Source organism: Brachyistius frenatus, unplaced genomic scaffold (assembly GCF_029030835.1).
Source record: "Brachyistius frenatus isolate BFR_SWC_R1_liver_20210118 unplaced genomic scaffold, ASM2903083v1 Contig_161, whole genome shotgun sequence".
NCBI classification, from domain to species: Eukaryota; Metazoa; Chordata; class Actinopteri; family Embiotocidae; genus Brachyistius; species Brachyistius frenatus.
In genome coordinates this window covers 517,018-539,758 of record NW_027210760.1, presented here as the reverse complement: position 1 = coordinate 539,758, position 22,741 = coordinate 517,018, and the positions used below count along the sequence as shown (strand labels likewise).

Genomic DNA, 22,741 nt, shown 5'->3' with positions numbered 1-22,741 from the left:
TTTACAAATATAATTTGATTATCTTATCTAGATTCCAGGGAAAAGTTATATTACTGCAAATAAGCTGTTGGAATTATTACAATACTAGTTTTTAAATGTATTACAACTTTAGCAAAGTAAAAAAAAAACAAAAAAACATTTGAAATGCTTTTTAATTTCTTTTTTTTTTTTACATGTATGAAAAATGTGTTGATTGTGGCCTAATTATAATGAAAAGACAAATTTACACAACAATGTTATTACTATAACAAATAGATTGATTAATTTTAAGGGACTATGTGGTTGGCTCAGACTTCACATGGAAATATCGTATTTCGATGTACGCCCACTTGGACGTGGACCAATTGCATCCAGCCAGACGATACGCATATGTCGTGGGCCAATCACGGGGAAGTGCGTCGCGAGGTGGGCGGGCTCTAACGTGCAGCGGTATTGCCTGTTGTTACACCAGCAGTCAATACAACGCCATTAATTACCGGAGGCTTGAAAATGTTCCTTTCACAATAAGAGCACATCAATATTTCAGGTTGTAACAACCAAAGCCACAGTGCCAGTAATAGTGGGTTCCCTCGTGAAATGACATTGAGTACGTTTGACTGCAGTGATGTAATGTATTTTGTCTAAAACAACCATTTCGGCGGGTAGCTATGCCTGTATGTCAAGCTACTTTGGGGTTCTTAAACTGAAACGCCTACCGGAAACAGTTGATCCGTTTATAGTTAGCTTGACAATAGTTATTCTCCCAGTAGCGGCATCAGTGGATCCAATGAGGTGACGCCGCGTTCCGGGCCCGACCGCTGAGAGCAAGCCGGTGAAAGGGGAACTAGAAGTACTGAGTGTGCCTGCGAGGAGGTTCTGAATCAAGGCAACAGCTACAAAGCTAACCTCAGATCTGTTCGGAAAGCACGACCCATTCGGGAGCCTCTCTGCAGTCTCACTTGTGCCCCTGAAGAAAGGTAAGTTCCTGCTAGAGCACGATGTGTCAATCATGCTTTCAGTATGACTGGCTGACAGCGAGCTAGCTAGTGGTCATTGTCAACTTATCTTAAGTGATATTTCCTCCAGCTTCCTAGTGCTCGCTTCTTTTGTCGGTACGGTCCACTGATATTCTTCATTGATGTTTGAATTGAACGGGAGTTTTATTTGGTGTGATGCTAACGAGTTACTGTTGTATCTAAGTTAGCTATATAATACACATCAGCAACTTATCTTGCGCGTAGCCACCACACGCCAGCGGATTTTAGACTCTAAAAGACAAGTGCTATAAAAAAAAAGAAGAAATAATAATAATTAAAACCAATAATAATAAGGGTTTTTTAATTGTTTATCAAATTTTGCAATCATGCGTCATTGCCTCACTAGGGGCTGGACGTTTCTATGTGGGTTTCTTGAAACACAAAACAATGTTGGGTTTTTTGATGTGCTCAGTCTGAATTTGAAGCTTTGGCTACAGCAGTCACCCTTGACAATTAAACCCACGCTTTCCTCTGAGCGCTGAGTGGTACATTTGTAAAGCTTTTTGGACTGTTCACACCAGTGTGGGGAGGAATCAGGTGCATTCAATGCTTTGCATATTCTTCTTGAACAAAGGCCTTGGCATTACTTGGCAGTGGCACACTTTTTTCCACTTAAAATCAGGTTTACACTGAAGGAACCATGAGGGGAAATGAGGAAGTGACTGGACATGTGTCAAAAGACTGAGTAGGATGTGCTTCTACCTGTTTCCACTTGTGGAGAAGCAGCAAGAGCAGGTCTTCTCTTTTCAAGACATCTTGTTCCTCCTAAAATAAAATGAACAAGCAACTAGACAAAACCCATTTGTACACGTGGTGAACAAATATGAGCAGATGATTTCAAGGCTAACTTGATTACATACTGGATAAAGGTCGGGGCAAATTTAGACCTTTGTAAAACCAATTTATGATTATGTTGTTTGTAACAAATATATTTCATTTGTTTATCTTTACAGTTCATCATGGGGAGGAGGAGGCTGGGGCCGGTTGCCCTCTTCTGCCTTGTTCTGGCAATGTTGCCTTCTCACACAGGTAGTATGATCCACTTCATGCGCAGACATATATTTCTGAAATGTTGTATTTGGTGAGCCTCGTATTGTAAATCACAAAAAGATTTGACTGGGAAAAGACAGATTGACTATTTATCTACAGAACAGACACATAACTGCATCATTGATAAATGAATACATGGAGCTTATGGGTTAGTGTTGGGAAAATAGAAAAACAAGATAAATAATGTAGCTCTACTATACTAAAGATGGCGCTACCTGTCTGCCTTACCGGCTTCATATAACGCTTATCATTGTGTTCCCAGTGGCTGTAGCTGTCATGTCTGTTGACCTGGGGAGTGAATGGATGAAAATGGCAATAGTGAAACCTGGTGTGCCAATGGAGATCGTTCTCAACAAGTGAGTATTGGTCAATTCAATTCAATAAAATTGTATTTATATAGTGCCAAATCACAACACAGGTTATTTCATGGCACTTAACACATTTAAAGTCCTTGCAGCAGAACTTTACAATATTATACAGAGAAACCCAACAATTCAACAGTTCCCATATAAGCTCATAAGGAAAACCTCCTCTTTAAGGGAGAAAACCTCCAACAGAGGGAAGGGAAAAACTTCCTCTTAACAGGAAGAAACTTCCGACAGCCTCGACCGGTTGGGGTGAGAGGAGAGCAGAGATAGAAAAGGACAGCATAGAGATACAAGACATGAACTGTTGGTGGGGCCGACAATCACAGAGCAGAGACATGCAGCTCCATGACGGGACATCTGCAAAAGAAAGATGAGAAACTACGCGAGCGAGGGAACTGAATGGAGACAACAGACAATAATAATGGGAGAGAAAAAGCATGAAGTTAAGGAGATGTGATGATGAGATATGAGTTATAGAGTGAGAGGAAAGAAGCTCGGTGTATAACAAGGTCCCCCAGCAGCCTGGGCCTATAACAGCATAACTAAGGGTTGACCTGAGCCAGCCCTAACTATAGGCTTTATCAAAAAGGAAAGTTTTGAGTCTAATCTTAAAACTAGAGAGGGTTTCTGCCCCTCAAACACAAACTGGGAGTTGGGTCCACAGGAGAGGACCCTGAAAACTGAAGGCTCTACTTATGTAAACTCTAGGAACCACAAGTAGACCAGATCTCTCTTGCTAAATCCCATCAGTACTCTTGCTGCAGCATTTTGGATCAACTGGAGGGTTTTTAATGAGTAATTTGGACATCCTAACAACAAGGAATTACAATAATCTAGCCTAGAAGTAACAAATGCATGAATGAGTTTTTCTGCATCACGCTGAGGAAGGATTTTCCTGATTTTATTAACATTACGTAGATGAAAGAAGGCAGTTCTGGAGATTTGCTTTATCTGGTGGCTAAAGGACAAATCCTCATCAAAGATGACTCCAAGGTTCCTCACAGTTTTGCTGGAGGCCAAGATAATGTTATCTAGTGTAACAAAGTGATTAGAGAAAGAGTTTCTGAGGTGTTTAGGACCAAGTACAATAACTTCTGTTTTGTCTGAATTTAGAAACAGGACATTTTTGGTCATCCAGGCCTTTATGTCTTTTAGATATTTTACTAACTGATTAGTTTCATCTGGTTTTATAGAAAGATATATCTGCGTGTCATCTGCATAACAATGGAACTTTATGCAGTGCTTCCTGATGACATCTCCTAATGGAAGCATGTACAAAGTAAAAAAGTATTGGGCCTAACACTGAGCCTTGTGGAACTCCACAGCTAACTCTTGTTTGTCTGGAAGACTCATTGTTGACATGGACAAACTGAAATCTAGTATGATTTGAACCAGTCTAATGCAGTTCCTTTAATCCTCGTAACATCTTCCAATCTCTGAAATAAAACCGTATGATCAATCGTATTAAAAGCAGCAGAGGTCCAGAAGAACAAGTACAGAGATGAGTCCATTATCTGAGGCTATTAGAAGATTGTTAGTAACTTTCACCAGTGTTGTTTCTGTGCTATGATGAACTCTTAAAGCCTGATTGAAAATTTTCAAACAGATCATTCCTTTGTAAATGATCACAAAGTTGATTTGCAACAACTTTTTCAAGGATTTTAGAAATAAAAGTTGGGTTGATCTGTAGTTTCCTAAAACAGCTGGATCAAGAGTCGGCTTTTTAAGTAAAGGTTTAATTACAGCCACTTTAAAAGCCTGTAGTACATAGCCAGTTACAATAGATAAGTTGATCTGATCTAATATGGAAGTATTAATTAAAGGGAATATTTCCTTGAGGAGTTTAGTTGGGATGGGAGATGGGTAGATGATAGAGATGAGGAAATAATTGTAGTTAGCTCAGAGAGCTCAACAGGAGAGAAATGTTCAAAGTATAAATCTGGTCCCACGGTTGCTTCTAGGGCTGCTGTGCTTAGCAACACATGACTGTCAGGAAGGGTCTGCCTGATTCTCTCCCTAATACTGAGAATTTTATTGGTGGAGAAGTTAATGAAGTCATTACTGCTGAAGGGATAGAAGGCTCAACAGAGCTGTGACTCTTTGTCAGCCTGCTACAGTGCTGAAAAGAAACCTGGGGTTGTTCTTGTTTTCCTCTGTTAATGAAGAAGAACAATATGCAGTTCTGGCCTTACAAAGAGCTTTCTTATATAATCTTAGACTTTCCTTCCAGGCAGGTGAAATTCTTCTAAATTAGTAGAACTCCATTTCCCTTCCAGCTTTCTGCCTAGCAGAGCGTAATTCTGAGTTATACCAAGGAGACAACCTCCTCTGGTTCATGACTCTCTTCTTCAGAGGGGCGACATCATCTAGAGTTGTAGCAGAGATACTGCAGTGTTTTCTACCAGATGATCCACTTGTGCGGGACTAAGATCAACGTAGATGTCTTCCACTGCTTTAACACACGGCATCGAAGAGGATAAGCATGTAACTGCTTCCTTAAACTTGGACACGGCATTATCTGACAGACATCTACTGTAGTGGGATTTATTCCCACATGCTGTGTAGTCCATTAATGTAACTTCAAATGTTAATAAAAAGTGGTCCGACAAAACAGGGTTTTGAGGAAATACAATAAATGTTTTAGTTTTCATGCCAGATGACAGAACCAGATGGGTGTGGTTACCATGGTGACATGGTTTATTTACATGCTGAGAAAAGCCAATAGAGTCTAATAATGAGCTGAAAGTAGAACTGAAGCTGTCATTGTCCACATGAACATAAAGTTCATCACTTTATCTGAACTCGGCACTAAATCAGATAAAAAGTCAGACAATTCAGTTAGAAACTCTGAATAAGGACCAGGTGGGCGATAAACAACAACAAATAGAATTGTTTTTTGTGCTTTCCAATTTGGGTGTGAGAGACTAAGAGTCAGACTTTCAAATGGATTACGACTAAATTTAGGTCTCGGGTTAATCGATTATCTTGAATGGAATATTGCTGCTACTCTTCCTCCTTGGCCAGAATCTCGAGGAATATGATAATTAAGATGACTCGGAGGAGTTGCTTCATTAATACGAACATATTCTTACTGCTGCAGCCAGGTCTCTGAGACAGCATAAATCAATCTGATGATCAGTTATCAAGTCATTTACTATTAGCACTTCCCTTCATCGCAGTACAGTGCACCTACACATCTGTATTTGAGTGTTAACTGAGAAAAATATCCAAGCCAAGTTCTCTATTTTTCTTCAAAGCCTGCTAAATAAATTAAGAAAAGCAAGAGAAATTAACGATATGTCTATTGCCTTTTTTTTTTTTTTTTTTTTTTACCAGAGAGTCCAGGAGAAAAACACCCGCGGTTGTTTGTCTCAAGGAGAATGAGAGACTTTTTGGAGACAATGCTCTCGGAGTGGTATGACTTCCAAGTTTTCTAAATTGATTTTATACGAGTATATGATTAAACAGATAAATCATAATTGCTAAATTAATCCATTATTAAACATTTCAAATAAGTCGACATCTTTTTTGTCTCGTATGCTGTTAATGGTTGCCTATTGTGTACATTTCAGTCGGTGAAGAACCCCAAAACTGTTTATAGATACCTCCAAAGCCTCCTCGGAAAAAAGCACGACAACCCACAGGTGGGGCACTACCAGAAACGTTTCCCCGAGCACCAGCTGCAGGAGGACCCAGTAAGAGGCACAGTCTACTTTACAAATTCAGAGTGAGTTTCCCCTAATTGTCCCTGCTACTTTTTTCCATCATGCAATACATACAGATATGAAATATCTTGTATATTCCATTGTAAGATTTGAATATTTAAAGTAGTTTGCATGGTTTGTTTGATTGGTTTGTTTAAAATATAGTGTCTACATAGTATATTAAAGTCATTTTATGTAATCAAACTGTGCTGCCTTGCTTTGTAGATATTTGTTGTTTCCCTGCAGAAATACCCCCTCCCTCCCTCATTAATAATGACTATTTATGCAGCATTCATTCATTTGGAGTACTTTGGCAGTTGTCAGGAAACATCAACTCCAGTATCAATAGATTTTAAAGTGAAACGCTGTTCTAGTCAGGTGCATCCAATATCTTTTTTTTGTTTTTCCAGAGAAATGCAGTACACACCTGAGGAGCTCCTTGGGATGGTGCTCAATTATTCTCGCGTACTAGCTCAGGACTTCGCAGGTCTGTTTGTTTGAGGAAAAAAGATACATCATTGTATGACATGTTTAATTATATGAAGCACATTATTATTATTATTATTATTTATTTTTTATTTGTCCTCATAATAATCTTTCCAATTTACAGAACAACCAATTAAAGATGTAGTGATCACCATCCCAGCCTTTTACAACCAGGCAGAGCGCAGGGCAGTCCTGCAGGCAGCACAGATGGCTGGACTAAAGGTCCTTCAGCTCATCAATGACAACACAGCTGTAGCGTTAAACTACGGGGTCTTCAGGAGGAAAGATATTGACAACACAGCGAAGGTGAACAAATACACGTTGTTGAATCAGTCTGTTGGTATTCTGTATTTATTTTTATTGCCAACAAATTTCACTTGCAACAATACCTCATAATGTATCCTTCTAACAATTATTGTGGGTGTATTAAAAACATATACGAGCTCCATTTTATCTAAAATCAGCCACACTATTGCACTGGGGGACATTGCCAACAACACGCACGCACACATTATAATATATTTTGAATTTGTACACTCACCCTCTGACTGCCTGTAATACTAACTAGATCACCAAATGTGGATTAATCTGCCACTAATGATAGTCCCCAACAAATACAATATTTCCCCCTGTTTGAGTAACATTTGCCAAGAACAAGTGTCCAATAATTTGAGGAATTTGCTGAGCGTTTAGAAAAAAAAAATTAAATAAAAAAAGAATATATTTTCTGAGGTGTTTTTAAAGATTGTGGAAGTCAAGAAAGTGTTCTAACACATTCTTGGTTTTGGTTCTTTTAAAAGACTTGTTGAATAAATCAATGTATGGAATATTCAGTTCGATTCAATTTGATTTATATAGGACCAAGTCATTTCAACACACTTAACATAGCAAAGTCATTACAGGAACCCAAAAATTCAACAATTCCCACATAATAATTTTTGGGTTCCTTTCTATAATGTTGTAAGCTGAGAAAGACACTCCCCTTTAACAGGAAGAAAAAACCTCTGGGGAGAAAAAAATTCCCTTTTAACAGGATAACACCAATGAAAAAGGTTTGGATTAACCCAGTGGCTTTTCTGGTTTTCAATCCTAAACATGTCGCATGCTTGAGAAATGTGCAGCCTCGCAGTCAATTGCAGGGTTGCTGCAAAAAACATTCTCTCTCCTGCTATTTCTCTCTTTTCTCTTCTTGGAAATTGGTGTGTAATTGGCAAATTAAATATTATGATTTATTTCAGTAACTTTATTGTACAAAAGATTGAAATCTATAACGTGTGGCTAAAAAGAGTGGACAAAGTCATGTTTAAGACCAAAGGTGAACCGAATTGCTCCTGCGAAGAGATTACATACTAAGTCAATACAACGCGAATGTCCGCGAATGTAATTAATTTCATGATTAACAAGAGGCGAACATTTGCTTTGCGTTTGGTCTGAACACAGTTAGAGTAGGTTTTCACGGGCGCTCATCTCCTTTTCAATGTAGCTGAGCTCCCCCTGTAATTTAAACCATGCCTTCGTCTGAACCAGGCTCAGAGATGGGTGACCATCTGAGGGCAGATGAAGAGCGAAAATAACAGCATAAAAATCCAAGACAAAAAAACTGTTAGTGGTGTCAGTAATTGCAGACAAGGAACATGCACCTCCAGCGCCAGGGATACATGCCAAAAATAGCACAAATCTACGCGAGCAAGGACAACTGCCTAGAAACATAACAAACGATAAACAAAACTATGGGAGAGAGAAGGCAAAAAAGTTGTAATAGTGTTAAATAAATGTTAAGTGACTATATATTGATTATAATCTTGATTTATTGATTTATTTGGTTCTTTTCAGAATGTAATGTTTTATGATATGGGCTCAGGCAGCACAACTGCCACCATCGTCACCTATCAAACAGTCAAAACCAAGGAGACTGGCACACAGCCCCAGTTGCAGATCAGAGGCGTTGGGTGAGTCCATTGATCCATGAAGTGCATGAGAATGCTGCATCTATCAGAGTTGATTCTGTCTGAAGCAGGGGGGGGTCTCCAACCAGTAGCTTGCGATTGAGTACGTGTGTGTTGAGTATCAATTTGTTATCATTCACGTAAAAGAGCTATGTGAAATACATGTTGTGGTGTCCGAGAGCTACATGATCAGTAACCTGTTCTGGAACTACTGACTCATCAGATCTCTGGACATTTTGGAGTCATTACTCCTACAGGATACCTGACAGGAACCCAACAGTTTAAGGGACAAGTAACAGAGCAATGGATCTTTTTATAAATAGGCCAATTGTTTTGCTGTTCCAGACTTTTTTCACGTGTCGCTCTCGTTTTAGGGTATTACAAATGCTTCTTGTGGGGTGTTTGTTTAACGTGAAGTGTTCACGACAAGATAGTAAACAATTCCTACTTTTGACTGTTGGTTAATTTAAAAACAATTACATTTAGATTCACAACTGAAAATAACCTCCTATCATCCACATGGTCTGCTTCTCATGTTCTGGCTCCAGGTTTCATCGCGGGTTGGGGGGCTTTGAGATGGATCTTCGACTCCGGGACCACCTGGCAAAACTGTTCAATGAGCAGAAGAAGAGCAAGAAAGATGTGAGGGAGAACCAGCGGGCCATGGCCAAGCTCCTCAAAGAGGCTCAGAGGCTCAAGACTGTGCTCAGTGCAAATCTGGAATTCATGGCCCAGGTGAGCCCTGAGACATGAACCCTGCATGTTGTATTTTTAAAATTAAAGCTAAAGGTAATAAATCAGCGGCAGCACCTGGATGATGACTTACAATGAAATTCTGCTTTGACATTTTCTTGATATTTTTTGTATATCTATTAAAAACGGATAGTTTCAAATCAATTGTATTCATATAGCTACCTAAGGGCTATTTAACATATTATGGTCCTTATAAAAAAATTTTTTTTTTAAATTACGGGGAGGGAACCCAATAATTCCAACATGAGCAACTGTGGAGAAATAAAACCTTCCCGTTAACAGGGAGGAAACGTCCGTCAGTATCCAGCTCAGTGGTGCCTCAACCGGCTGGGTTAAAGTTTGCCACCAGCAGGCAGCTGGACTATTTTGAATATGGTTTTACTGTGGCAACAGTAGTGTTTACAACAGAAAAAGTCAATATATACTCAATAATGATTGTTGACATCAAAATAGTGTCTGAAGTTTAGACAGAATGAAGAACAGACATCATTAAGCGTTTTCGGTCCAAACAGTTCTATGGACTTTCTTGGGAGGAGCGCGCACACACACACACGCACGCACGCACGCACACACACACACACACACACACATATTCACACCACCAATGGGAACTGTGAAATGACACTCTGCTGCCGGAGCAACGCTCCGCCACTTATTCCTCTAATTGAGGAAATACAGTTCTGGCTGAAATTCATGTACAGGTTTTATCTTTGAAGATCTAAAGCGTGTTTCATTCAAGAAGGCCAATAAAAACAAATGGAACAGACACGGTACTCATGATCACATTTAAGATGTATTGACTGATTGACTTGAAGCCTCGTTATGATCTGCTACCGTTTGCGTTTGCATTACAGGTCAATAGAACCGCAACATTTCCTGTATTTTTCCTGTGCTTTATTCTGCTGTTTTAAAAGGCTTCGTTCGTAGCTGTAGTTTACCTGCTTACTGATCTATTTTAAACCCGGTGGTTGTCTCTGCTCCTGTGTGTGTCACGAGAGTTCCTATTGCAATGGGGGAGAGTACCCGGGCAGAGGGAGGAGCTAAAAAGTCAGCACAAAACGTAGTTATAGGAACCAAAAGGTTCTAAGTTCCCCCGGTCAAAAATAAACGGCTATTTTCTACAGTAGCTGGAGCTTTCTTTGCCGCTGCAGTTTAAAAACTGTACTAAATGTCCCCACTGTGGGATTAAGAAAGTCTAAGTCTAAATACCTGAGCTTAGTGGTCCCTCCCTCTCCGCTACTACTCCGCTATAATGGTGACATTTGAGTGTGAAAAGCGTTGAGCATTTCACACTAAATTGTTTTGAATGTTTTAAGCACAATATCCGGGTACTGCATTTTTCCATGCACTTCCTTAAAATTGGTTATGCCATTATATTATCAGATAGACATCTACTGTCATGTTTTTTTTTTTCACCAAATGCTGTGTTGTCCATTATTTCAAATTCAAAGGTTATGAAAAAAAATTGTTTTGACAAAAGAGGATTTTTCTCTAACCATCTTCTATGCGATTTGTCAGAATAAAACAACATAAAGCTAAACATGTCACCTTATGGTTAGTGACTTGGACGCCAATCCAGATCATCTTATTATCTGAAATGCAGTATCATTGAAGTGAGGAAAAGAAAAACAAAAACAGTATATATTTTTTTTCAGGTGGAAGGTTTAATGGATGACATTGACTTCAAAGCGAAGGTGACCAGGACTGAGTTTGAGCAGCTGTGTGCTGATCTTTTTGAAAGAGTACCTCACGCGGTGGAGGACGCCCTCACTGCCGCAGAAATGAAACTGGTCAGTATTCTAAATGCACCTCTCTTCATGTCTTATCAAGAACAGCTTGCCCCCTTCTTCTTTTTTGTTGTTTTAAAGAGTATGAGGTCAGAACTGGCATTATACCTGTGGGGAGATTTTAGCTGTTGATTGCTGAACACACTGGATAGTGAGAAGCTTGATAGAATAAGTCTTGGCAACCATGGTCTACAGAGTCCTATGTACATGACATGTTATTGTCCTCCATTTATTGAAGGAAGTAATAACTTTTATTACATTATATAAGAGTCTTGGACAAAAAAAATATCACATTTCATAACAAGCTAAAAAAAACTGAAGCATCATCCTAAGCAATGGATCACACTTAGCTTTTCAATGAGCTGTGTTGTCAAAGAATGCATGAAGTTGAGGTTTTATGGTGTGAACAGAAATAGTTTCCTCTCAGAAAATCAACATGAAACAAAACTCTGCATCACAACTGTGCAAAAGTAGTAGCTACTGGAAATGAAATGAGGATGCTTTAAAAGGGTAGACATCTCGCCTTCTCAATCTCACTCTACTTTTTTTTTTTTTTTTTGTCCTGGCTGTCATAGAAGCTTTATTGATATAGGTTAGAAAAAATAGGATCACTTTTGCGTGTAGCTGTATTTGTATTTTGTGACTTTGCTCATTTGATTTTGCCTAATTGAAATTGGTAAATAAAATATGCACAGACATTCCCACAGTGCTATTGGTTTCCACATCAGACATTTCATATTTCATCACTATCTTATGCTAAATAATTGGCAATTTATGGTAGAAAAATTGGCTTTTTCAAGACCTCTGTTGATCAGCGTCACACTTTTTTTTTAATAGAAATAGATCAATCCAAGTAATTTTCCTTTTTAAGGTTATAAACACTGAATATAATAAATCAATACATGCTCATGTTACTTCTGCGAACCTGAGTTGTTGTTTTTTTCTCTGCCAACAGGATGAAATAGAGCAGGTTATTTTAGTTGGTGGCGCAACGCGTGTCCCCAAGGTTCAGGAAGTGCTGCTCAAAGCTGTGGGGAAGTAAGTATCAAACACAAATACAGTTCAATCATCTTGATAGCTCACACTTTCAAAATCAGATCTTCAGTGTTTCACAGTATTGAAATTTGAGTTAAAACAAAAAAAATTGTCTGATTTAGGTAGAGAAAACTTTTCAACAGCATTTTGTAATTGTGTGCTTTTTCCATGCAGAGGGGAGCTGGGGAAGAACATCAATGCGGATGAGGCAGCAGCCATGGGTGCCGTGTACCAGGCTGCTGCCCTCAGCAAGGCCTTTAAGGTCAAACCTTTCCTGGTCCGAGATGCAGCCATCTATCCCATTCAGGTCAGGACAGGTCGATTAGTGCCTATAGCTGCTGGGGAAGAATTTAAATAACCACAACTTTAGAGAATGATTGGTGTTGTTTTCTCATATCTTCGATAATAGATAATAAAGATAATAGATGAACTAAATCAATATAATAATCCTTTGTGGAGATCTGTGTTTTGACACCACTCAGTTATGGAGGTGATGATGTGTCCAAAATGAAAAGTGTAAAGCATTAAGGTTTTTGTTCACCGTTTTAAAAATGTAATGTCAAACTAATTCCATAACATATCTGTGAACATAATCGTTATTTCAATCTGTTAGGTGGAGTTCACCCGGGAGATGGAGGAAGAGGGGATCAAAACCCTGAAACACAATAAACGCATCCTTTTCCAGAGAATGGCGCCCTACCCCCAGCGCAAGGTCATCACATTCAACCGCTATAACGACGACTTTGCTTTTGACATCAACTACGGGGACCTCAGCTTCCTGAGTCCGGACGACGTCAGGTCAGCTTTAACACTTTCTGCTTCTGGAAGCTCTTGAAATAATATTTCTGCAAATGCATTGGTTTATTTCATAGGCGTTAATGACACTCCAGAATTGATGGTGCAACCCTATTTTCCAAAAAAGTTGGGACGCCGTGTAAAATGTAAATAAAAACAAAATGCAATGATTTGCAAATATCACAAACCCACATTTAATTACAAATAGACAACATATCAAATGTTGAAACTGAGAAATGTTATTGTTTTATGAAAAACATGCTCGTTTTGAATGTGATTCCAGCAACACATCTCAAAAAAGTTTGGACCAGGGCAATAAAAGACTTGGAAAGTTGTGTAAAGCAAAAAAAAAAAAAAGACCTGGTCGAACGTCTCACGACTAATTAGGTTAACTGGCAGCAGATCAGTATGAAGGTATTTTTGTGTCTTTATTATGCAACAAAAAACTGTTTTGAGAGCAAATTTCTTGCACTGCAATTAAAAAAGCAAGTAAATAGAAATATATAAACTGAGAATAGAATTATTTGTATTGCTAACAAATTTGCTCCTACAGTTTTTTTTTTTGTTTTCGTCACGGAATTAAGAATTTTGAAACTAGACTTTTAAATGCTGCTTTTAAATCGAAAATCTTTGCTTTTAAATCAAAAACATTTGTTAATTGAGTTGGATGTAGTGGGCGGGACATACGCTGGACACTAGAGTTTCTATTGGTGGATTGGCTTCGAGCCACACAGCATGACTGTACACACACAACTCGCTTCTTCTGTAAACGCACGACGGGAGAAGTATTTGTGTTCTATTTTACACAGCGTCCCAACTTCTTTCGTAACAGGGTTGTATATTAATAACATTCTGGACTTCGACTTAAATTTGATTGATTGATTTGTTGTTTTTGTGTGTGTTGCAGTTTGTTTGGCTCTCTGAACCTGACCACAGTCAAGCTGTCCGGAGTGGGCGGCAGCTTTCTGAAGCATGCAGAGTCCGAGTCGAAAGGAATCAAAGCTCATTTCAACATGGATGAAAGTGGAGTGCTCCGCTTGGATCGGGTCAGTTACACTTAGCTCCATTCACCTTATTTACATAATCAAACCGGTGTTTGACATCTTGAGAAAAATATGCCTCAAATATAATATTTTATCACGGTTTGCTGACAGAAACTGTTTTGTGATTAAACGACAGCACTTATCTGTTTCACTGCTGTTTGCCACAGCTATAAAAGAAATGGCTAAGTGTTCAGATAATGGGATGAATTTATTTTTGTTTTAAGGACTTAGTCATTTCTGTTTTTGTTTTTTTTATTATTTGAATAATCCCAGAATGAAAACATTTTTGTTTGTACCAGTGAGTTGAGTTAAATTTTCATTATTGTCATTTTAATCCACAGGTGGAATCTGTTTTTGAAACCATTGTGGAGGAGAAAGAAGAGGAATCAACTTTAACTAGTAGGTTTTAACAACACAACTTCATTTTTCTTTTTGAAAGCACAACACCCATTTCAAATGCAAAGTCACTCTTATCAACATTTGCAGCCAATTCTCTTCAATTATTCAATAATTATAAATGTAAATGAACCATTATTGTGTTTAAATTAGCATAAACAAATATGTGATTAACGGCAACACCAGTATTGCAGTTTGCATCAATCTATAAATGAATAGGTGGGATTCTCCACAGCTGCTTTATAGTGTATTAAAAGCTGTGCAGTGTTAATAAATAGGGCTGTGTGCTGTTGTTAAATCTGTTACAGAATAATCACACACTGCCTAAGTCTACCTGTTTATGTGGAAGACTCCATCTTGTCCATCAGTACCTCCTTTCTAAGTTCCTTTCCCACTACGGTGTGTCTACAATAGTCCTCTTTTACTCGCTTTAGTTAGTCAAGGTGCAGGAAGATGACCAGCTATAATTCTTGTAAGAATTTGAAGGTTTTGCATGTTTAACTTGTAAAGTGAACTGCCTTCTTACGTAATACTGCAACCTGCATCACAGCTCATATGCATGATCCCAATTTTTTAATCAAGCCAATGATTGGCTGTCTTTCAGAACTGGGTAACACAATTTCCACGTTGTTTGGAGGAGGATCTGCACAACCTGCCGCAAATATAACAGAACCTGTCCAGGTAACAGCATCATATAGCGCTTCAGACTGATGATCAGGGATATGGGAAGACTAACGCGTGCGTGCGCGCGCGCGCATGCACGCGCCCTCTATCTGTAATTATGTCCTTTAACTCTTACATATGTCTTTCAGCTCCCTGTTTAAGTAAGAGCAAGTATAAGCGGAGTCCAAATTCCTTGTATGTGTAAACATACCTGGCCAAAAAAGCTCATTTTTAATTTGCCGCAAACCAGGATGAGGAGGAAGTACCTCCAGAGTCTGGGAAGGAAGGCAAGGATGAGGATCACAAGGACAAGACTGCCAACGAGAAACGGGAGCATTCAGAGAAAAGTGCAGATGAAGAAAAAAGCCAGGAGAAGACGGAGGACGCAGGCGAGAAAACTGAGGCCAACGTAAGTTTTGCCACATGTAATCTTTGAGAAATACTTTGGTGTGAATTCAAAAGCTAATAGACTGACTGTCAGTGCAGTGAAAATGTATATTTAAGCTAAATTAGCCCCTGCAGACTTGGTATTGAAAGTAGCCCTGTCTCTGCCGGTGAAGGAGGAAAAGGACGGAGAGAAATCTGGAGACGCAGAGATGGAGAAGGATGCAGAGAAAGTGGCAAAGCCTCAGAAAAAGAGCAAGATCTCTGAAGACATAGCAGTGGAACTCGTCATTAAAGACATTTTTGACCAGACTTCTGAACACCTCGCTTCCTCAACAAAGAAGTAACTCAGTTTAAAATGTCTTTTCAGTCCTTGTCTTGTTTGGTTCTCAGTATTATCAGCTAAAGCAAGTTGTATTTTTTTTAGGCTGCAAGATTTGACAGACAGAGATCTGGCCAAACACGAAAGGGAAAAAACACTCAACAGTCTCGAGGCTTTTATCTTTGAGACGCAGGTAAGCAACAACGTTTGTCTTTTTTTAGGGCCCGAGCACCAAATGGTGTGAAAGCTATATTGTAATGCAAGGAATTCTTCTTTTTCTCGTTCTGGCAAATGAAATGCCTTTTTGGCAGCTTTCAAATGCTCAAAAACTCAGAAAACTTTGCACAAAAATCAGCCTCAGGGGAAATGTAAGTATTTCATAGTTTTTGGTCATAGGTGTCTCAAAATGGCTCGCCAGCGCCCCCTAACATGAGATCTCAGGGCTGCTTTCACCGATTTTAACGATATTCGGTGGACATGTGTATCAGACCTAGATATAGAAAAAAGTCTCTTGCCACCATGACCTAAATTCAACAGGAAGTCTGTCATTTTTAATTTAGTGGCCATTTTGGCGATTCGCATGTGTGGACATCACTTAAAATCGGTGATGTCCGAGATAAATAAATATATATCTATAGCTATATATCTATACACACTGTATGTATGATGTCCTTCAAAGTGTGACTACGCTCTTTGTATCTTTACATTACATAACTTAAAAATTCCCATTCCTTGCTTAAAAAAAAGGACAAAAAGATAACAGAAAAACTGGACAGATCAAATTTCAAGTTGGTCCGATTCAAACTGTCGGAGTTCGTACAACACATGCGAATCGCCAAAATGGCCACTAAATAAAAAAAATAAAAAATAAAATAAAAATATATATATATATATATATATATATATATATATATATACTTCATCATATACATCTTCTGCTCCAGTCACGCAATTCTCAGGAGTGATAGCCCAACTCTGCTGACTAAACTCTGACTTTGTGCTGGATTTTAAACCCTCCTCTAGTCTAGGGTGATATCTTTCCTTCAAAGTTTTTACCAGAGGTTTTGTATGTGGTTGCCTTCTGGTTTGTTAATACATAATTCTGGTAATGCTTAAAACGGTTCCCTTTCGGCTGCTGTGTCCCTGTACACTTCAAGACTGCCTGTATCTAGTCTCTTATCAAAATGCCTGACCTTGACGCCTCTTGTCTACAGTAACTACAGACGGATTTTCATACTACCCATCACTTTTGAAATTTTACAGTTGATACAACTTTTGAAATCTGTCTCAATGAAGTGTATTTTTTTTCTTCAAATTCCAATCATCTTTTCATAAAATAAATAGCACAGAAACCATCCCTCTTAGAGCTACAAATGACCTCTAGAGACTGTTTCATCCATGTTTTAGTTAAGTGCCTCATTTGATGCTGTGGATCATAGTATCCTTATTAAAAAAATTTAAAAAAAGATATATCTGATATAGCGGTTTGCAGCATTTTCTTTTTTTTTCATATCCATAGGTTTTTGCGTTTCATCTTATTTCTTCTATAATGTTGTTCTTGATCACATCATATTGTCAACATAGTATCACTTTCGATTGGTGTGCAGATTATTCCCAGTTGTATTTCACCATAGACCCCCAATAACATCTTTGATTTGTCCTATCTAGTTATGCCTTTAGCAGACATGAAGGACTAAAAAGTTTCTTTAGTAAAATGTGGACAAAAATTAGATTGTAATTGGTCCAGAAAAGTTTGCACACAGATCAACCCACATCTCAGGGGCATCACCACAAACATGAAGCCTGTTTGTGTGTGTGTGTATATTATTATTATTATTATTATTAAAAAGAAAACTTGATGAGATAAATGATAGAACACTCCTAAAATGTCCTTGAAACACAACACTGGTGTCTTTTCTTCAGGACAAGCTGTACCAGGAGGATTACCAGCAGGTGGTGACCGAGGAAGAAAAGGAGAAGATCTCAGCCAAACTGAGCGAATCGTCCGAGTGGATGGACGAGGAAGGCTACACGGCTACCACCAAGCAGCTAAGAGAGAAGCTATCCCAGCTGAAGAGCCTGTGCAAGGACATGTTTTTCAGAGTTGAGGAGCGACGCAAGTTGCCGGACCGCCTGGCGGCTCTGAACAGCTTGCTCAACACTTCCAGCTTCTTCTTGAGGTTCGTGTGCAGTCAAAAGGAAGTATGGGATGGGTCAGGATTATTTGACCATGATGTTGTTTAAATTCAGTTTTGTTTTTTACCAGTATCTGAGAAGAACAAGTTATGACAAAGGTTCTGGTAAACTGTGTGGTACTGTTAGATTTAGATCCTACAACTGAAACAACAGAAATATACTACTACTGCAAGTTCTGTGTGCAACTGTAATAAGTTAAGATGATGGGGACTTGTTAGAGCGCCCTCTGCTGAATGATGAGGAAAACTACTTCAAAAGGTCCTGCTGTGTCCAAATACACCATCAATTTTGAATTCAAACTGGTCATCACAGTTTGAACGTTAATTCTGTTCTAACGACTATGTGATAGCCCTATTATACAATTAATTACTTCGGTCTCGGCCTTCCAATATTGATTTATGGCCTTTTTCTCGCATACAGAGAGTTCTCCGGATTCTCTGAATCCTCTTAATTATTTTATGTACTGTAAATGATGAAATCCCCCAATTTATTTTGCAATTTTATATAACGAGGGACATTATATTGGGGAAGGTGTGAGGGTGCTGAAGATGTTAGGAGTTTGTGATGGGCCGTTAACTTTGTGGTGACGGAGTTCTTTTTTTCTTTTTTTTATAGGAGTGCAAAACTGATACCAGAGGATGATCAGATCTTTACTGAAGTGGAGCTAGATATGTTAGAAAAAGTCATCAATGACACAACGGTAGGTGTTTAACGCACCAACATTTTCTCCCTGTTCTCACATTACTAAGTACTACAGTGAAGGATTGTCACCTTATACTTTTATTTTTCTTAAAGGTGTACTCAAAAGATGTTATGACTTTTAGACTGTAGTGGTGGTCAAATTCCAGAAATGCCTCATCCTACATTTCCCAGAATGCAACTCAACACTTTTTTTTCTTTAGCTATTACTAGGTAAATGCCCACACCGATTAAACCTCAAGCTTCCTGATTGTAATCCAGAATGTACAGATTTAATTTATAGTTTCTCAACTCAAATTGAGATTACTTCAGTGACATAATTAGAGTTTCTTAAACTTTACCTTTCAGAGCCATAGAAGATGTTTTAAAAGTGTTTCCTCATTAGTTGCGTAATTCTTCTTCGTTTTGACTGAACTGAGCTTCGTGTGCAAAATTGTCAATCCTCTTTAGAAATGGAAGAACGAAACTGCGGCGGAGCAGGCGAAACGCTCTCTAAAAGAGCGGCCAATCCTGCTTTCCAAAGACATTGAGTCCAAGCTGGCCCTGCTGGATCGAGAGGTCAACTACTTGCTCAACAAGGCCAAGTTCGCGAAGCCCAAGGCTAAAGCCAAAGCCAAGAACAGCACAAGCTCTGATAAAAGCAGTAAGGCCAACGACACAGCTGAGGAAATAGTCATCCCTTCCACAGAGGAGAGTACGGACACCAAGAGTGGTGGGTCCAACAGCCCGAACGCATATTTAATCCTTCTGGACTCTGAAAAACAAATTGGAACTATATTAAAATAACTTCCATTTTTTATTCAAATGCAGAAAACTCCGAGAGTGTGCAGCCAGAGAACGGCCCGCCCACAGAGGAGAGCACTCCACATGCTGACTCAGGCAGCGAAACGCAGCCCACTGAAGAAACGACAACTACAGGTTGGATCTGCCATATGTTTTACTGATGATGCTGGAGAATTGGTTTTACATTTAATCATTAAACATGCCCTTGATTTATTCAAGACTCCATCCTCAGATGAGAGAGCAAACATGGTTACTACAGATCTTGTGCTTTTCTGTACTAATGAACAAGAGTTGCCATAATTCCACATATACTCAGTATCTATTCTTTTTCTTTCTTTCTTTCTTTTTTGCAGGACCAATGCAAAAAGACCAACCTGAAAACCACATAGAGGATGAATTATAACAGCTGGAACTGTGTAAAAAGAAATCATTGTATTTATTGACAGTGTCTAAAAGTTCCCTCTCGCTCTGTTTTTTTCCACTTGTTTGTTTTGTTTCCTTTTTATTGCCCCTTGTAGTTGTTGAACTGCTGGAAACTGATTGTATAGGGATTGAAGACAACATCATTTTGTCCCCCTCTTTGTCTCCCCCATTCAGTTTTTCTCTTTTATCTTTCATGGATTTTGTAAACAATGGACTCAATGAAATGCAGTTTAAGTAAAACTAAAACCCCAGACTTTGCTGTGATAAATGCAGGTGTCCAGACATCCAGCAGTGTTTGACCAGTTTGAAAGACATTTGACAAGAAATAAGGGCTCTTGTCCTCCGGTTTTGTCATTCATGATCATCTAATTTCCTGCTCTGTACTCCACACTGCATCCTCAACCATGGTTTGTTGTTGTGAAGTAAGTATACGATGATCTCCGTGCACTACTTAATGGTAATGGTGGCGGCCAGGGTGGTTTGCAGCCCCTCTCAGGAGAATCTTTTTGGAACAAGTATGCTTTGTCTCGTTTTCCAGAAATTCCGGAATTTATTTGGCAACCTAAATTAACAGAATATTTACAGAAAACGTGGAAAAATACTGATTTGAATGAGAAGCATCTTTCATCGAATGAATCGTAACAACTCCAAATCTGTCCTCATCATAACCTTGGAAACGTCATATAGGAGGATGAGTCATATTATAATGATTATGTAGGTCTCACAGAGGCAGCCATTTAGGAGTGTCTGACAAAATTTTACTCGAATACATGTAGAGAACGGTGGCCAATACCAGACAGTACGTGACCAGAATTACTGACTGAATGTGCACCCTTTATACTGTTCTTTAGTGACGAGCCCCTTCCGTTACACAGGTGAATGTTCCAGCATTACACCCACCCCACATTCGTATCCGCCACCGGCACTTGAGAGTTTTTGTCATCTGAGTATCGCCCCTGTAGAATCAAGACGGTGTTAAAAAAATTAAATTGATGCTGGTGATGCCCTGCTCAGGCGCTCCTGTCTGTGCAGACTGTGAACATTAAGTTAGAAAACTGAGCTGCCAAAGTTGGAACATTTTAAACAAAGTGTCCAAATATCTGCTTTCCAGCATGATCAGATGGCTGGAATATAAATTAGTTTTTTGTATTTTTTAATAAAGCTGATACAACTTTTTTTTTTTTTTTTGCTTGAATGGGTTTTGAAGACGGTGGACAGTCTCATAAGCTGCTGGAAGGAGGTAGTGTGTCACTGTTCTTAACCACAACAGGCCTGGCGATACAGATTCTTCCTCAAACATTCGCTCCATTTCTTTCCTGTTGGAACCCAGTTTGGGGATTTGGGATCCGCTCTGTGGGTCTGCTTTGTACTTCTGTGTTTTCAGAACTCTGGATTATTATTTTTTTTGGGGGGGGGACTGAGGAAAACAAAGTCTGAAATGGGAAATGCAAAAAATGTTGCATTTCTAAACTGTTAATAAAAAAAAAAAATCTTTTTGTTTTTAATTTGAGAGGTGTAATTATGGTATACGAATGCATGAAGAGTAAAATATAAAGAGGAGGAGCTCAGTGTCATGAAAGTCAAGCCCTATAACAGCATGACTGAGGGATGACTTGGGATCACCTGTGCCAGCCCAAACTATAAAATCTGTCTAATAAAATATATATATATATTTTTAGCATAATCCCAGAGGTATAATGGATGTCTGCCCCATCCATAGGAGAGAGGCCTGAAAGCTAAATGCTCTGCCTTCCATTCTACTTTTGGAAACTCAAGGAAAAACAAGCCAACAAAGCGCTCCATTAGGATGATACGGTACTGATCTCTGATAAAATAGAGCTTGGCCATTCATTGTAAATTAGAAGAATTTTGAATTTACTTCTTGGCTTTATAGTCAGCTAATGATGAGAGGCTAAAATCCCATCATTACTCTTGCTGCAGCATTTTTATTAACTGCAGGCTGACAACAGGGAATTACAATAGTTTAGCCTGGAAGCAACAAATGCGTTTGATTTTTTCTTCTTGTCATGAGTCAGGCAGGATGTTCCAGATTTTATTATATTGTGTAGATGTCCTACAGACTTGCCATGTGTGATTTGAAAGACATCAAAGATGACTCCAAGTTCCCTTACGGTGATGCTGGAGGCCAAGCCAATGTGATCTGGAGTAACTTTTTGGTTGGGTAAAGAATTTCTAAGCTGTCAAGGGCCAATTTTAAATGTGATGTCAGCAACATGTTTCAAAAAAATTGAGAACAGTTGGAGTTTTTACAGGTTAAATATTGTGGCATTCTTGCCTAATAGGATTCCAGCTTCTCAACAATTCAGGGTCTCCCTTGTCGTATTTTTCATTTTGCAAATTCAAAATGAGCATATATATTTTAATAGAGCAATAAAACACTGCAAAAGTTTTAAGAAAATACTATTATATATTCTGTTTCTACGCCATATGTCAAAACAAGATCAAGAATGTGATTATAACACCAAATAGGTTAATTAACATTTTGAGAAAAAACAATTGATTCTAATAAAGAATGAATTGCAGTGCTGTGGCTGTTGTCCAGATCAACGTGCAAAAGTCTCCCACTATAATCCCTTTTCTGAGCACTGGGTCACATAAAAACTCTGAGAATTTGGATAGAAACTCAGCTGGGAGATAAACAATCAATTGGTTTTTTTTTAGTTTTCCTGTTTTGGTGTGGGAGGCTAAACTTTCAAATGAGTTATAACCAAGTTGAACTCTTGATGGTTGATCAAGAAGCTTGAGTGGAACATTGCTGTGACTCCTCCTTTACTTTGAGCAGTTGACAATTGATGACTGAATGGAGTTGATTCAGTAAGCTTGAATCAACAGGTTTCTGTTTGTAATTCTTTATCTTGTATCACGAATTCA

At 38.7% G+C, this 22,741-nt stretch overlaps 1 protein-coding gene across 1 annotated transcript; it reads left to right on the top strand.

The window, feature by feature from the left end:
- Positions 1-1,965: 1,965 nt before the first annotated feature.
- Positions 1,966-21,354, top strand: hyou1 (hypoxia up-regulated 1). Its single transcript, XM_069716647.1, has 23 exons — positions 1,966-2,045; positions 2,329-2,422; positions 5,771-5,849; positions 6,007-6,161; positions 6,549-6,625; positions 6,749-6,930; positions 8,458-8,573; positions 9,119-9,305; positions 10,979-11,113; positions 12,066-12,148; positions 12,320-12,452; positions 12,759-12,943; positions 13,848-13,986; positions 14,325-14,382; positions 14,984-15,060; positions 15,293-15,451; positions 15,603-15,769; positions 15,854-15,941; positions 17,672-17,928; positions 18,560-18,644; positions 19,094-19,355; positions 19,454-19,561; positions 19,780-21,354. Exons 1-23 carry the CDS (start codon positions 1,976-1,978, stop codon positions 19,827-19,829), a joined length of 2,946 nt encoding a protein of 981 aa, XP_069572748.1. The 5' UTR covers positions 1,966-1,975; the 3' UTR covers positions 19,830-21,354.
- The last annotated feature ends 1,387 nt before the right edge of the window (positions 21,355-22,741 follow it).